The 16,452-nt window shown below is 41.5% G+C and overlaps 1 protein-coding gene across 8 annotated transcripts in view; it reads left to right on the forward strand.

Moving 5' to 3' along the window:
* The window catches only part of OSBPL8 (oxysterol binding protein like 8), a 114,459-nt gene that overhangs the window by 44,181 nt on the left and 53,826 nt on the right, over positions 1 to 16,452 (forward strand). For 2 of the 8 annotated variants that reach the window (XM_068162357.1, XM_068162358.1), the window contains exons 2-4: positions 723 to 824; positions 7,263 to 7,299; positions 10,713 to 10,850. In XM_068162357.1, the coding sequence (XP_068018458.1) occupies positions 783 to 824; positions 7,263 to 7,299; positions 10,713 to 10,850 (217 nt within the window). In that variant the 5' untranslated portion in view covers positions 723 to 782. Of the gene's footprint in view, positions 1 to 722; positions 825 to 7,216; positions 7,300 to 10,712; positions 10,851 to 16,452 lie in introns of those variants that run through there. The other 6 variants (XM_068162355.1, XM_068162361.1, XM_068162359.1 and 3 more) reach the window with 5 other exon arrangements.

Raw genomic sequence — 16,452 nt, forward strand, 5'->3', positions numbered from 1 at the left:
TCTTGTCTCACTGATGACTTCAACTATTAGTGGAAATGCTAAGGTTTGTCATAGCTTTCATTCTGTAGCAAAAACAAACAAACAAAAAAAAAGTAAATGGGAAATGTCTCAAGAGCAAGGTGATGCTTTCTGGCTGTGGGTGGTGACTACCAGCTGAGTGCCTGCTCTCCCACAGAGGGTGCTGCTTTGAACAAATTACTTCATTTCTGTGTCTCTGTTCCACAAAGCACAACATGACTCTTTCCCAGAGTTATACTGAGGAAGCCCAACACTCTAGCTCCTCCAGAATAGCTTGTATGTACCCAAACAAGTTGTGTGCAGCCTATGGGGTGGGAGTGGTATGTGGCTGGGGACTCTTGAACAGGGAGAAACACAGGGTAAAAACTATAGGTTTCTTTCTTTCTTTTTATTTTCCTTTTTCTTTTCTTTCTTGTATTCTTCCAGCATATATCTTCCTGCTTCATAAAAAGTAAGTGCTTTCCTTTGTGAATAGCTTTTGGGTTGGTCATTTTATTTGAAGCTATCATCTCCACTCCTAACCAGCTGATATTTTTTTTTTCTAATGGGTAACATACATATTTTGCAAGGAACTGTAATATGCACAGTTTCCTATAGGAGGCTGGTTACCCTCTTAAAAGGTAGAGAGTGAGAGTGTAGCTTTTAAACACATTTTAACCACTGGAAATGATTTTTAAAAAAATTTTATGGTTTTCCCCTTTCAGGATCTCAAGTAGCAGGATGGAAGAACTCTGACGGAGAGACAGATAACAAACCCTTTCAGCATGGAGACCCTTCTGGTTGATGGGGAACTTGATAGAAATTCAGTGAGTACCTTAAATGTGGTTTCATGACTTCAGATGAACACAAACATGCTTCTGCAGGCAAAGGGTTACTTCAGTCTGTTCTAGTTTGGTTTGAATTGATACTTTTCCAGTGATTGCTTTTGGATGGGTAATTTGGCAGAAGTTAAACCCCCTTGTGTTCCAGCTGGTGCTGGGTGCAGCTGAGCTTAATTTCTGATTGATGCCCAGTTGGACCTTTAATGTGATTAACTTTTACATTCTCAAGAAAGATTTGTAAGGAAAACTTAATCCAACCTAGAAGTTCCTGTTCACAACAGAGACACAGGAGTCTTGTAAAACATTATTCGAATAAAGGGAGAGTCCACAGGACAATTTCTTGTGGGGTCTCTCAAAGTGCTGGAAGGCACAGCTGCCCTTTTATCCTAAATTCCCAGATGCAAATTTCCCTCTCCCTTTCCCCATTGGGTAAGGTATTCAGGATTTACAGTCTTTCCCCAAATGCCTACTACATGTCCCCCTTCACATGTAACCGCCCTGGATCATGCTTCATATGCTCATTTAAACTAGGTTCTTCACTTCTCTGGGTGGAGAAGTTAATATTCAGTAGTGTATTAAGCCTGTGCTCTGTCCTAAACGTTGAGCAGTTCAGGCTGTGTTCAGTGTCTGCTATCTTCAGACAGCCCCCTACTGATTTACAGCAAGATTCAAGGTAAGGCACGTAGCAAAGACCCTTTATGATTTACATGCACATAGATAAGGTGAGCTGTCTGGTTCCTCCTTTGCTATTCCAGCTCCCTCTTAGACAATTCTTTTGTGAAGACACTACCTCCTTTGAATCCTATCATAATTAAGTCTTAAAATGGAGCCAAGTGCCTAAAAGGGTTTATTAACAGGCTGCCAAATGGATACCATGGTGGTCGAGCGGTGATGACACAACAGAAGAGGGAGTGGTGTCAGGCGGGATGGCGGAGCTCTCAGGTGCACACCAGGGCAGGGAGGCGCAGGGCACGCAGGCAGGTTCAGGTCACCGGCACTTCACGAACAGGCAGGTACGGTGGGCACGCCGGAAAAGCAGGCGGTGGCTCCTCGGGCCGGCAGACGCAGGAAAGGCAGGCGGTGGCCCCTCGCGGCAGGCGGACACGCAGGTCCTTCTCTCATCTTACAGCTCCCAAACAGCCCGACAGTCCCTCCAGGCAGCAGCAGGCAGTCCCTCCAAGCAGTCACACGCAGTCTCCAGGTAGTCTTCCAAGCTGCCCCCGGCAGTCCCCCAAGAAGCCTTTTATCTTTTCACACCTTGCCGCCAAGCAGTTGCCACCTGTCCTGATGGGTCAGCAGAGTGTGCCTAAGCCACCTCTATGGCTTTCAAGCCTGCCGGTCTCCAGAGCTTAGAAACCTGCACCCCAGGTGTTTCTGCCACCTTCACTGCCGGGGAGTTCCAGGGTCCTAAGTCTCACCAGGGAGTCTCCTAAGTTCAGAACCCCTTACTTGACCCCAGGGGACCAACGATGTTGAGCTACATACATTGTTTGGTCCCTTACAGAGTTATCATGTACTATCACCCATCATTTACTAGGTTCGCAGGAGGCTTGGTGTCTCTGAGTCCCTGAAAAAGGTATTCCTCAGTCTCACTAGTTGGTGCTCTACTAGTTGGTAATGGGGACAAAAGAAAAAAAAAGTATTTCTCAGTTGAATGAGGAGCAGGTAGGAAAATGATAATTATATATTATCAGAGTAATTTCAGATACAAGAGTTCATTATTTGTGCTGATTATAAAACTTCTGAAGTATTGAAAACAGCAGCATGCTTGTGCTTTCTGAGCACACTTTAAACCCAGGAAAGGCTCGTGGGTGCTATGACACTTGATCATCGTCATAATGTTGAAATTATTGAATAATTTTCCCCAAGCTGTGTTATGTGGAAGCAGTCTTAATAGCTGCAGCAGGAAATTGTCTCTGAGTTTCCAAAGCTACTTTTTGATACAGAACACTGCCTCCCAAAGGCAGTATAGGGTAATTTTTGTGTAACTCAGGGTAAAGCTCAACTTTTAACACCTCATTCAAGACAGCCAGCATGGCTTTACTAGGCGCAGGTCCTGCCTGACCAGCATAGAGGCTTTCTCTGATGAAGTGACTGTGTCAGTAGATAAGGATCAGCCACTGAATGTGATCTGTCTGGACTGCTGCAAGGTCTTTGACACAGTCCTCCACAATATCCTGCTCACCGAATTGGAGAGATAGAGATTTGCTGGGTGGACAAGGAGTTGGCTGGGCCCTTGCATCCAGAGGGTGGTGCTCAATGGCTTGAAGTCCAGATGGAGAGCAGTGACAGTGGTGTCCTTTAGAGGTCGCTACTGGGACCTGTGCTTTTTAATATTTTTATCCATGACATAGTAAGATTGAATACACGATCAGCAGTGTGCAGATGACACCAAGCTGAGTGGTGCTCTCAATATGCCAGAGGGACAGGATGGCATCTAGAGGGACCTAGACAAGCTGGAGAGGTGGCCCAGGTGAACTTCATGAGGTTCAACAAGAGCAAGTGCAGGGTTCTGCACCTGGGCTGGAACAATCCTCACTATCAATACAGGCTGGGGGAGGAAGTGATAGAAAGCAGCCCTGAGAAAAAGGACTTGGGGATGCTGGTGGATGAGAGGCTGGACATGAGCAGACAGCTCTAACTTTTACCAAAATATGTATTTTTTTAGATATGGAGCCTTTGACATAATTTGTACAGTCAGTCCTTGCTATTTAAATACATCAGCAGACATAGAAGTATACTTGTAGTACAGGATAGAGGTCCTTTATACTGATAAGCTTTACAGGTTGGGTTAGTGGTCCTCAGCTGAAATGTAACACAATTCATCTTAGTGATATACATGTGCTAAGAAAGTGCTTCAGGAAAAGTCTGTCTTCAGCAGTGTGAAAACTCTAACTGGGCTTTGAAGTGTGCATTTAAACTCTATTAAGAATTTAACTGTAGGTTTAGATTGTAAATCTAGTAAGTATGTCTAACAAACTTCTGTAGCATGAGATCCAGACATGCTAGCATGACAGGGATTTGCTGGAGAGAATCCAACAGAGAGCCATAAGGATGATTAGGGGACATGAGCATCTTCCCTATGGAGAGACTGAGAGCCCTGGGGCTGTTTAGTCTGGAGAAGTGAAGTCTGAGAGGGGATCTGATCAATGTCTATCAATATCTGAGGGGTGGGTGTCAAGTGGAGAAGGCCAAGCTCTTTTTGGTGATGCACAGCAATAAGACAAGGAACAATGCATACAAACTGGAACAGAGAAGGTTTCACCTCAACATGAGGAGAAACTTTACAGTAAGGGTGACAGAGCCCTGGAACATGCTGCCCAGAGAGGTTGTGGAGTCATCTTCTCTGGACATATTCAAAACCCACCTGGATGCTTTCTTGTGTGGACTACCCTGGGTGATCCTGCTCTAGCAGAGGGGTTGGACTGGATGGTCTCTGGAGGTCACTTCCAACCTCTAATGTACTGTGATACATTTGTTTTGGTTTTGACTGTAATCTTTAGCAGCATGAGGATTCTGTTTTATAAGACAAGTTGGCAGATAACATTTTATGTTTAGTAGCATTTGATGCAAGCTTCATTTCTGAGAAATTAATGTCTAAAAATAGTATTTTTCAGAAGCACAGAGCTGCTTTATTATGAAAACAGTAATGGCTGCTGTCACATGTTGTGCTGGTTTTATTTCTTAGTCTTGATCTAAAGCTTCACTTGGTGGAGAGCTAGGGTTTATGTTTTAGTAGTAAAATCTTTAACTAAAGGTGCCTCAGCAAAAGCTAAATCAGTTGTGTAGCGTTGAGAACCACCCTTTGTTAAAGCGCTTGTTCTGTAATCAGTAATCAAATACATGTGAAAATAAGGCTAGGTTGTGTCTCTGGAAATAAGTGTACATTTCTCTTGATTATTTTTTTTTTTTACATTTAGGAAAAAAAATTGTGGGAGGTGATGGACAGGAATGCCCTGATGACATTCTTTTCAGAGAGAGCACTGAAGTATTAAAACTAATTTTTTTGTATGCTTAGGGATTTGAATGGCTTATCTGCAGTGATGTGAATTGCAGATGATAGAGATACAATAGGTTACAGTATCACAGTACATTAGAGGTTGAAGGGACCTCAAAAGATCATTGGGTCCAACCCCCCCGCCAAAGCAGGATCACTTAGGGTAGTCTTCACAGGAATGCATCCAGGTGGGTTTTGAAAGTCTCCAGAGGAGGAGACTCCACAACTTCCATTGTTTCTTGTCTTATGACTGTACACCACCAAAAAGAGCTTGGCCCCCTCCACTTGACAGCCACCCGAGGTCATTGGAACATAGAGAGGGCTTTCTGGATTAAACAGTTTAATTTCAGTATCTTAACATCCTGCATCAGTATTATGCAGTATAGATTCTGCATACAATACACAGGCCCAAATGGCTCTGTTAAAGAGAAGGGGCTGACCAGCAGGTAAGGCAGCTTGATGTGTAAACAGCATGTCTGTTGGAAAAGATCAGGGACAGAGTTAGGCTTGTGTTTCAGCCTCTGGCGCAGGAGCTGTTTGTACCAGTTCACAGGATTAACCATGCAGTGCTAAAATATTTACATAAGAACCCCCTGCACCATCTCGGGTGACGGGCTGCCCTGCTCTCTGGTGTCATGTTGTGTCTTGGTCAAGGCTGCTTGAGAGGCAGGCAGGCAGACGGGACCCGCTGAGGTGCCTCTGCACTTGTATTTCTTCAGCGTGTAAGTATGCACTGTGAGTGAACATGCTGTCCAAGCCTCAGAAACTTCTGTTCCTACATGCCTGTTAAGAATCTATTTTTACAGTTCTTCTCTTGCTTTCCAGCTTTCAGTGTGGAATAAAGCAGACCAGTGCTGAATCCTGGTGTTCCTAGTCCTTCACTGAGTTGCTGGAGCTCTGCGCAGTTACTGCAGACTCCTGTATCTTGCTCTCTCATCAGGAGCTTTCCTCTTGAGTCTAAACCAGTGTAGGGCAATACAGTTTCAGTCAGAATCTAAATAATTTCCTAGTCTGCAGTATGTTACCTGTACATTAAAATTAAAAGCTTTGTCTTGAAAGCCATTGGACTTTTGAATGTTTCATGTATTAGTGCCTCAACCTCTCTCTTCAGTTCCTTAGCACTGTTTCACTCTTTGACTTAACTTTAGTCTCTGACAGGGGCAGAAAGTTGCTTATGAAATGCACGTCCAATTTATTTCAGCTTGTCTAACCAAGTATTTTTCCAGAAAGAGCAAAATTATGAAAGAAGGGTTCCCCTCAACTTCCCAATAATGAACACTGCAATTGCAGTGCTTCACACTGGCACATTGCACTGTCAAAGTAACACCCCGGGCAGCTTTGAGGGATAAAAATCTGTGTTTTGAGATCAGGAGTATAATATAGGACCTGTTGAGATTATGATGATTATTATTAATATTAATATTTCCTGCTGTTTAGTCCTGATAACCAGGTGGCAAAATGGAGTCCTCTTTAAAGCAGGACAAAGATTTCTCTCCTTTGTGGAGCAGAACATTTTTTTTGGGGGGGGATATAGAAGATACAGAAGTTATTTTATTTTTAAGGAAGGAATGTTCATGCTGATTAGCATCTTTTTCTCACCTTTTTGTGTTACTCGTAGATTTCAATTATAGTAAATACTTTTAACACATCAGTGGAACTTATCTGCCCACAGCTGAGCTCAGTGGCCTTGGGTAGCAATGATGTACGAAAGCTTCCAGATGAAATGTCAGAAAGGACTAGAGGCTATTGCTCTGTCATGCCTATATTTGATGTGTTCAGTTGCACAGAGAATGATACTAATTTTTTATACTATTTGATTCTTTGGAAATGCCCTGCTATAAAATGTCTTCTCAAATGTAAAACTGCCCAGCTTGTCTTGCATTGTAAGCAATTTAAAATGCTACCCATGTCTGTACATGAACTGAATCTGTGTCTTTTAAGTTCATGTTTGTATGTGGAAGAAGCAGTTAAGCTTGGATCTGGCACGTTACTGATGGCTTAAAAGTGGAGTAGTTTTGGAAACAAATGTGTTACTTCAGCTTTCTTCAGAGCTTTAGTCTTCTGAAAATATATTGCAGCTAAAAATTTCTTGCTATATTGTGTATCAGTTTGTATGAGCACTAAATTGCTGATGGAGCTTCCACTCAGAACTAGCAGTTGGAGCAGTTGCTGTTTACTAACCATACACAATGATGGCTTCTAATAATGGCTGCTTTAGAAACATGTCAGTTTTGTTGCTTCAACTTCACTGAACTGTTAAGTCTCTTGGAAGTCTGCCCTTTGTTATTGAGGTGCATGTTATATTTTGGCTGAGAACTAACACTGTTTTCATTGTCCTTCTTCTCTCCTGCTGCTGCTTTTGTGCACTTGCTTCTTCCTGGCCTGGATTTTTGTATTTGCTGTTCTTCAATTGTATGTGTATGCAGCATCATGGTGATAGCAGAGACTCTCATGGACCATCAAGTAAGTGACTGTCATCCCCTACAGTTTGTTTGCCTATATCTTCACAGCAATTATGTCTTTGCACACAGGCTGCTGGGCTAAATACTAGATTGGGGGTGGTGGTGGGGGTGTAATAATTGAGAAGCTGAAGTATAATGAAGATCTACTGTTGGAGAAGTATTTGACCTGGCATATTACTTATCTAAATGTTTCCCTGTAGCAACTCTTTTGTGGGGGCAAAACTTTATTCTTCATGTTTTCCAGTTGTGGCTTGAAAAACAAAAACTAACAAACAAACAAAACCAACCCAAACTCACTCAGTCTTTTAAAATACTTACCTGAAAGAGAAGAAAATATTTCAGTTTCAAATTAAACCTACAAATGTTATTGTAGTACAGATAGAGCCATGAAATAATGGCTCAGAAACAGTTTTATTTTTGAGCTGGTTTGTTTATAGTGCTGTGTTATTCCTGCAGTTTCAATCAATTAAACGCATGTTCATTTCTGAAAATATAATAGTATAATATTCAAATGAAGATTGAGGCATAGGAAGTTCCATGAAACAGGAGGGAGAATTATTTCCCTGTGAGTGTTACAGAACACTTGAACAGGCTGCCCAAGGGTGTTGCAGTCTCCCTCTCTGGAGACACTCAACACCTGCCTGGATGTGTTCCTGTGTGATCTGGTATAGGTGATCCTGCTCTGGCAGGGGGGTTGGACTAGGTGATCTCTCAAGGTCCTTTCCAGCCCCTAACATTCTGTGATCTGGCATGGGGATAGGAAGAACTTCATTGTGTGTATATTTTTCCATGCATGCAGCCAAAGACTTATTAGTGCCACTGGCTCAGGGGCATTAGTGGGAGCGTATGATTGGCAGAATAATTTTGTGTGGGATTAAGAATTTGCATATGAAGGGAAGGAAGAGAAGGGTGCAGGCACAAATTTTTCTCAGTGAGAAGTCTTTGGAGAAACAATGGTCTTAGCTGACAGTGCTTATTATAGACATTAAAAAATAATGCAGAAGTGAATTATAATAAAACTCTTCTCTAGCTGATGTTGCTAGTTTCAAGACTGTAGGCACTTTTACATGCTCCTTGTAGAGACAGAACTGGGAATCTGCCTCTTCATACATGCTTTTTTCCTCCCCTAGCTTTATCTGATGAATAAATTGGTTTCAAAGAGCAAATTCTGATGTGTGATCTTAGTGACAAACTGTATTAGTAATTTGATGGCCAGTATGAGGAATTTGACCCAAATATGTATTACCATCTCTGATAATTATGTTGGTATTGAAATACGCCCTCCAGAGAGTTATGAGGAGGCTTTGATGTTTGCTAATTTATGTTTCTTCTGTAAAATAACCCTCTGCTCATCGTCAGGGATGTAGATTATATGAGTTTAAACTTACTGAAGTAAAGGAAGGAATGAATGGGGGTCATCTTTCTTTTGGATGTGTACTCTGAAGCCTGAGTGAAAGTCTAAAAATAAATTGCGACTTTGTGGCCTTTGAGTGAGAGGAATGGTTGGTAAAGCTGTTGTATGGTTTGTTGGACATGTTGAGCATATGCCTACAGTGTCTCACCTGTCCTCCTCATAAATTTCTTCTCTGTCTAATCTAAATCTGTTCTCTTTCAGTTTAAAACCATTGCTCCTTGCCCTGTCACTGCAAGCCTTGGCAAAAAGTCTTCATCTTTCTTTATAAGCCTTCTCTATCTATTGTAAGGATGCAATAAGATCTCCCCAGAGCCTTCTCCAGGCTGAATAACCCCAACTCTTTCACACTTTTTTAATATGAGAGATCTTGCAGCCTCTGATCATTTCCATAGATGTGGTGTTCCCCAGGAACATTTAAAAAAACCCAAACCAACCAATCAAACAAAAATAACCAAACCAAACAAAAAACCCTGCAAAACACACACAAAACTCATCCAAACCCAACCAAACACCCTCCCTCCTCCTATATTTTGGACGAAGATTGCTCAGAAACTGAGTATGGGTTTTTTTAGGTGCACTGCAAGTACCTGAGGACTTGAGTCCTAAACTGTAAATTTCAGTTTGCTACTTCGGGCAACTAAGAGAACATAGAATTGCTTTGGTTGGAAAAGATTTTCAAAAGCTCATTGGGTCCAACCGTTGTCTCATTCTGCCAAGTCTGGTGCTAAACCATATCCCTTAGCACCTCTTCCATGCATCACATTTGACTAGGAGCATATTTTACTCATTCCTGCTAAGTTTTGTTTCACAAGTAAGTAAGGTTACTAGAGTAAATGGGCATTGCTCTCTTTCAGGATCTCTGTTAGTTTTATTCTGTAAATGTAATGAAATTCCAGGATAAAATGATTTCACACTTCAGATAAGTTAAAAATTAGCTGTAGGATTTTTCAGACATAGTTAGTAATGGATGGTTCAAGTATCTACCATGCTTTTTTTATATAGTTTATACATTCAGTTCATCAGAAGAACCAAGGAGCAGCCAAGGAGCCTATGCAAGTTGCTGAGCTATTTATTAGTATGTACTAATAATGTGTTTTGTTGGGTTTTTTTCCCATGCTGCCTTGTGTTTATTCTAGGCTTTACTGAAAGAAAAAAAAAAAAAGTTTTAATTTCTCTAATATTGGTACTGATAAAGCTCTGTACTTTGCAGTATGCATTCAGAATATGGAGCTTGCTTGTTTTGTCTGGATCATGGGGTGAACTTTAAAAAAAAATTAGGAAAAACTTGGGAAGTCTTCAAATGAGCAAAGTTGTAAGTTCCAATCTTTCAGGCAGGCTTTTCCCCCTCTGCTTCCACAGACAGGTGCTATTTAAGCAGCCATTCTTCCACTGTGGTAAAAAAAGGTGCAGTTTTGTTGTGTGCAGCTTAAGGAAATGTGTAGACATGATAAACAGGATGGCTGTCCAGGCCATCTGATGGATAGCTGGATCACGTTAGACAAGTCTTTCAGACTGATAAGGGTGAAGTAACTCTTCTGCTTTAAGCCTTTGCCTCCACAGACACTATACATGATCTCTATTAACAGTCTTGTTTCTTGTGGTGTATGCACATGAATCTTAGCTTTCTGGCACGTTGGCAAAGCTTGATCTGGCAAGACATCTCCTGGGATGGCTGTGTTGTGGTTAGTTAAATCAAGAACTATCACAAAAGTGGTGAAGAAAGCAGGATTTCAGAAATTAAGTAACTCAGTCTGTATGTGTGTTCAGCCTTTCCTACTTTCTCCTAGTTTTTATTTTCTGCTCCATGTCTTAGACCAATCTTGTTTACTTCTTTCTGCCATCCCCTCCAAATGAAATCTCTGGTTTCAAATCCTTGTTTTCTAGAATGAAAAATTTCACGTGACAGCATTTAAAATAAGTTTTGTGAATGATAATGAAGTTGCTAATAGACATCTAGGCATGAGCATGTAATGAATGAGCATTCATATTTTGTGTTTCAGCAGTGGTAACAAACAGTGATGAATCACAGATTTTAACTCCAGGAAAAATGAGCCAGCGACAAGGAAAAGAAGCCTATTCTACTCCAACCAAAGAGTTACTCCAGCCATCTCTCAGCCCAGGAACTGCCCATAGCCATGGTAAGACAATGCTGTTTTTACAGATGTTTTCAAGAAATTAAATCCTGACATTTAATTATCCACCCCAAATTTTAGTTCAAAACCACTGCCTTTCACGATAAAGAGGTAAGGAAGAAAGTATATTGAAATACTGTGTGCAGGTTTTAATAGCCTTATTTGTTGATCTGAGAGAAAAAATGTATCATGTGGTGCATTAGAGCATGCTATGATTTCTGGAAGAAAAGTCCATGTGGTGGTGAATCACAGAATCAACCAGGTTGGAAATGACCTTCGAGATCAAGCCCAGCCTATCACCCAACACCATGTAATCAACTCAACCATGGCACTAAGTGCCTCATCATATCTGTTTTTAAACACTTCCAGGGATGGTGACTCCGCCACCTCTCTTTCTGGGAAGAATTTCTTCTTAGCATCTAGTCTAAACCTTCCCTGGCACAACTTGAGACTGAGTCCTCTCATTCTGTCACTGGTTGCCTGGGAGAAGAGACCAAGCCCTGCCTGGCTACAACCTGTCTTCAAGTAGTTGTCTACAATAAGGTCTCCCCTGAACCTCCTGTTCTCCAGGCTAAACACCCTTAGCTCCCTCAGTCTCTCCTCATAGGGTTTGTGCTCCAGATCCCTCACCAGCCTTGTTTCCCTCCTCTGGACATGTTCCAGCATCTCAACATCTTTCTTGAATTGAGGGGCCCAAAACTGGACACAGTCCTCAAGGTTTGGCCTAACCAGTGCTGAGTACAGGGGCACAATGACTTCCCTGCTCCTGCTGATCCAGGCCAGAATTCCATTGGCCTTCTTGGCCACCTGGGCACACTGCTGGCTCATGTTTAGCTTCTGTCAACCAATATCCACCGCTCACTTTCTGCCTGACCACACTCTGTCTGTAGTCATAGTCATGTCTCAGGTATTTAAGTTGTGTCTTTACTCAGAAGTGTTATGATACACCACCTAAGACTAGAACTTTTGTGTAATGATCATTTAACAATTCTACTGAAAGATCCTTCCCTTTAGGAAAGAAGCAGGGCTGGGGAGAGGGGGAGGAAATCTCAGCGCTGTTTTTTGCCACCTTTCAAATAGTCTCCCCTGCCTTGATATACCTGTTTAAAACAGACTCTCAGTGGACCCATGTGAACGCATGTGATTGGATGCAAAGTAAGCTCATCAGCAGACCTGATACAGTCTGATTTAAAAAAAAAGCAAAACCACAACCCAGCAATAGTTGCTCTCTGTGTGTTTATTTGTTTTTGAAACAACTCATGTTGCCTTACTGCCTAGCTTATCATTAGTCATCTTTGTTACAGTAAGTTCAGTTGCTAGTGAAAACTTCAGACTTCTCAAATTAATCTCCTTGGCAGACATGCTACTCATCTATACTTCCTATAATTCTTGCTTTCAGTAGTGTTCTTGATTGGGTTTTGTGTGAGCCTCCCAAATTCCCTTACTTTGCTCTGTCTCTGTAATTATATTAGCCTGACATTCATAAAGGCAGTTTGTCAGGTACTTGAGTCATGTTCCTGTTTTTCCATTCATTACCATTCAGATAAAAAGAGGGGGGGGAAAAAAATCAAAAGCTTTGAAACTGAAGGTAGTTGGTTGTGTTGAATTTGGTAGTTTATTTGAGAATTGTTATGGAAGTATTTCCAGTGCTACCTACTGCTAGCTCTGATACTTTTTCTAAAGAGAACATCAGTTCATATGCTCTCTTGCATTGTGCTGGTCTGGAATTACTTTCTGTAGAACATACATATATAACTACTTAGTGATTTTTCCTGTGATGAAAGAAAATTTTGACTATTATAGTTAAGTCTTTCTTCAAATGCTCCTATCCCAACTAATTTATGAAATCAAACTGTTGAGCTTTTTTGAGGGCTTTCACTCATTTGAACATAATTAAAACAGGATTGAAAAGCACTATGACTTGATTGTGCTATGTCAGACTGCAGGTATTGTATCCTCTCTGTCTTTCCTCTGATTATTTCAGGGCTTATACAAGTGATTTTTAAGCTTGTTAAATGTGTCTGTGTCAATCATCACTGACTTAGTCTTCCAGGAGTGCTACTATTAAAGTGTTTCATGAACCAATAAATTTGGCTTGGAGTCAGTTTCAGTAGTGAAAAGTTATGATGTAGGCTAGGCTCCAGTAACCTTTAATGTGCTAATTTCTAGGCTATCTGCAGCTTGGGAGGTGTGGGTTTGAATTTTATGGAGGTGGTTGACCCATGTTTAGGAGTTGAGTGGTTATTCTGTGGTGGTTGGTGAAAATGCAAGCTTGTTAGATAAGGGAAAAAGAATGCTGGGCAAGCCTGAAAAATAAAAGGAAGAACAGATTTTAAAGTTACAGTGTACTTGAGGCTGACTGTTGTAACTGAAATCCACTTAACAAAGATCTGTACAATATACCTGTGGCATTGTATAAGGAGAATGTGCAGAAATCTAGGAAATGTTTTGAAGTAGTACTTGAAGGTATTTACAATGAACGAAGTGGAGATACTCTTAGTTCCTGGTACCTGAATGCATCCTTAGGAGATGGGTAATGTAAATAAACAATTCAAAAGCATGTCTGACACAAGACAAGAAAATGAAACCAGAAAAATGTATGATACAATCTATTAAAAAATGACTAAACATATATAAAGGAATTTGGCTTTTTCCATTGACAGTTGGATGCTGTTGGGTGCTGTTTGGCCACCATTATGTAAGTTTGTTTCCTGCTGCCTGAACAAAAGAGCCTGTGTGGCAAAGCAAGTTTTGTATAGAGCTTGTGGCTAAAAATAAACTAGTTGGAATGAAACAAAAAAAAAAACCCTGTGAAGAGGCAGTCTTTGGAGCAGCCAGCACTTTGGTGTTAGTGTGGAAGTACCACCATGTGTGCTGGATTCTTTGGCAGGCTGGGGAGAGGCATGCACTTAAAATCTGGTGAAACAAGCTTCATTTGTCTTCTGCTTGTATTTTAATTGCAGATATTAATTGGATTAAAAATAGATGTCAGTTTGAGTCTTAATATGAGGAAGGAGAGGATGTCAATGTCTAACATGTGTTTGGGTATTTGGAGGCATAGTGGCATGTACTATGTCATTATGAAGCTGTAAGTGGTATGTAATTTATTTTAAATGCTTCTATGTATAAATACTGGGTTCTAACTTACACAACTAGCTCTGGATTTCAGAAAGCTTACATTTCCCTGTACTTTGTTTCTTAGTTTAAAATATGACTACTTTCCTCATTGCTCCTTTCACTCCTTGTGGTGGTTTGGCCCTGGCTGGGGGCCAGATGCCTGCCAAAGACACTCTATCACGCCTCTTCTTAGAGGGACAGGGGAGAGGGAAAGTAGAACTTTAAGGCACATGAGTCAAGATAGAAGCAATTGAATAGGATGCAAAGCCAAAGTGAAGACTGCGTGCAGGAGCAAGAGCAAACAAAGGTGTTACTCTCTGCTTCCCCTCAGCAGGTGATGTTTGGCTGCTCCACAGAAAGCAGGCTTTCAATACATGCTGCTCCAGAGGACAGACACCAGCAACAAATGTACCCGTGATTTCTTCTTTGACCTGGCTTTTCTCTCTGAGCTGACCTGTTATGGCATGGAGCACCCCGTCGCTCAGTTTGGGTCAGCTGCCCCAGCTGTGTCTTCTCCCAAGGTCTGGCCTCTCCTCAGCCTGCTTCTGCGGGGGGAGATGCTGGAAAGGCACAGCTTGGGTGCTTGGCTTGGAGGTACCCAAAACACTGCTGTGTTAATCAACACTCAGCTACAGCACTGCAAAACACAGTGCTAGAAAGATGCTCTGTGGAGAATTTACTCCAGTTCCGCCAAACCCAATACACTTCTGTGAGATGGAACTTACTATAGCATCTGAGCCAGAGTTAGGGGTCTTCTTTTTAGGACTCCAGTACAGATCTGTTCTTTGAGTGTAGCATACAGCTTGATCTGGCAGCACCATGTGGTGGCTGCTCAACAGAAGCCTGTTTACACTGTCATTGTTCTGCATAATGTTTGCAGGAGGAATTTGTACTTTCTGATTTAGCCTGGTGTTTTAAAATTTCAGGATATGCTGCCCTTTGTTCAGAGGCTAAAGACTAGTTTGTCTTACAGGCTACAGACTGGCCTTTAAAGGTGCAGAGGACAGTCTTCCTTCCACAGAAAGCCCTAGCAAGCATGTTTAACAAAAAAGTGTTAGAATTATGTGGCAATTATGCTTGCTTATTATGCTCACCAGTTTAAGTAGCCCCTTCAGATATTTAATGCTGACAGCCTACCTCAGCTGTGTATAGCATGGGTCCTGACATATACTTGTAATTTTGATTATTTTGGATTTAATTTATTTCTGCCTTGCCTCTCACTAGTTAGAGAGTCAGAATAAGTCAATCCTGATCATAACACTGCAGTTACAGTTGGTTCTATAAAATAAATGTCAGTGAAGAGAATAGGAGAATCCTAAAATCCAAGTGCCTTCTAGTGCAGGAGCTTATAACACTTGAATATATTGAGGCTCAAGAGATGTCAAACCTAAAAGCTAGGGGTTTTGCATCCAAGAAAGCATTCAGTAAAGGTACAAAGTTAATGTGACAACCTTTAATGTTCTTTGTGGTGCCACCATTTCTAGAAAACCATCAATTGAACTTTTTGTGGGATCCTTAACCTCAACTGCATAAAGGAAAGCTTACTGATTATTGAACTTCTCAGCATCTTAACTGAGGAACTCCCTGTGAAAGTGGCTTTGAGCCAGCTCCACATTGAGTTGATCTTGAAAACTTTTACTGGTTTTTCTTTGCTTTTCATTGTATATGTTTCAAAAGCAGTTTCTAGACTTCCCCTGAACAGCTCACTCAAATGGAGTCTGAAACAATCAAATGTTGCAGCCACTGCTCTGAGGGCAGCTGCTGGCTGTGTGCAGAGTGCAGGATTCCTTATCTGACCAATTCCTTAGCACACTGCCTAGAGCAAAACAGTAACATTCCATGGGTGCCAAGAACCACATCCTCCCGTTGGCACCTTTGAATTGGAACATGCTGCAGAAGCCACCTCCTTGACACGCTGGCACCTCTCATGGGAAAAGATTTTAGCTTATAGATGTGGTTGGGTTTTATTGGTTAAGTGATTGATAACAAAGAGAATAAAAACAGCCACTCAGAGCTAAAATTGAGTTTGGGGATTTAGAGCTGCTAAGGACTTCTGCTTCTGTTAGTTAGCTACTTCTGGCTCAGGCTTCTGTGTAGGGATGCTGCTAGGGATATGCTTAGGACTTCTGTTAGCTGCTGCATCTGTTAAGGGCTTCCAGGACTACTTCTGTTAAGGACACTCTAAGACTCTGTAATGCTGGGGAATTCTACAATGCTGTAATAAAGGACTTCTGGGAGGACTTCTGAGATTCCCTGCATTTGTGGAATCTTTTTACATGACCACAAGGTTCGTGCACCATTCATAACCCAATGGCCCCTGAACTGCAAGAACAGCAATCAAACAGTGATAAAGATTTGCAAGATCAACCTTTCTGAAAGAAATCTTGCTTTTTCCCACCTACAGTCATCAGTTCTAACTTTTGAAGTTTAATTGTCCTTTTGTAACTTCTGCCAAGTTAGATCAGTCTCAAACTTGTCAATCATAGAATGG

This window comes from Melanerpes formicivorus, unplaced genomic scaffold, assembly GCF_026170545.1.
Source record: "Melanerpes formicivorus ecotype bairdi unplaced genomic scaffold, bMelFor1.0.p_v2 SCAF_64, whole genome shotgun sequence".
Lineage (NCBI taxonomy): Eukaryota > Metazoa > Chordata > Aves > Piciformes > Picidae > Melanerpes > Melanerpes formicivorus.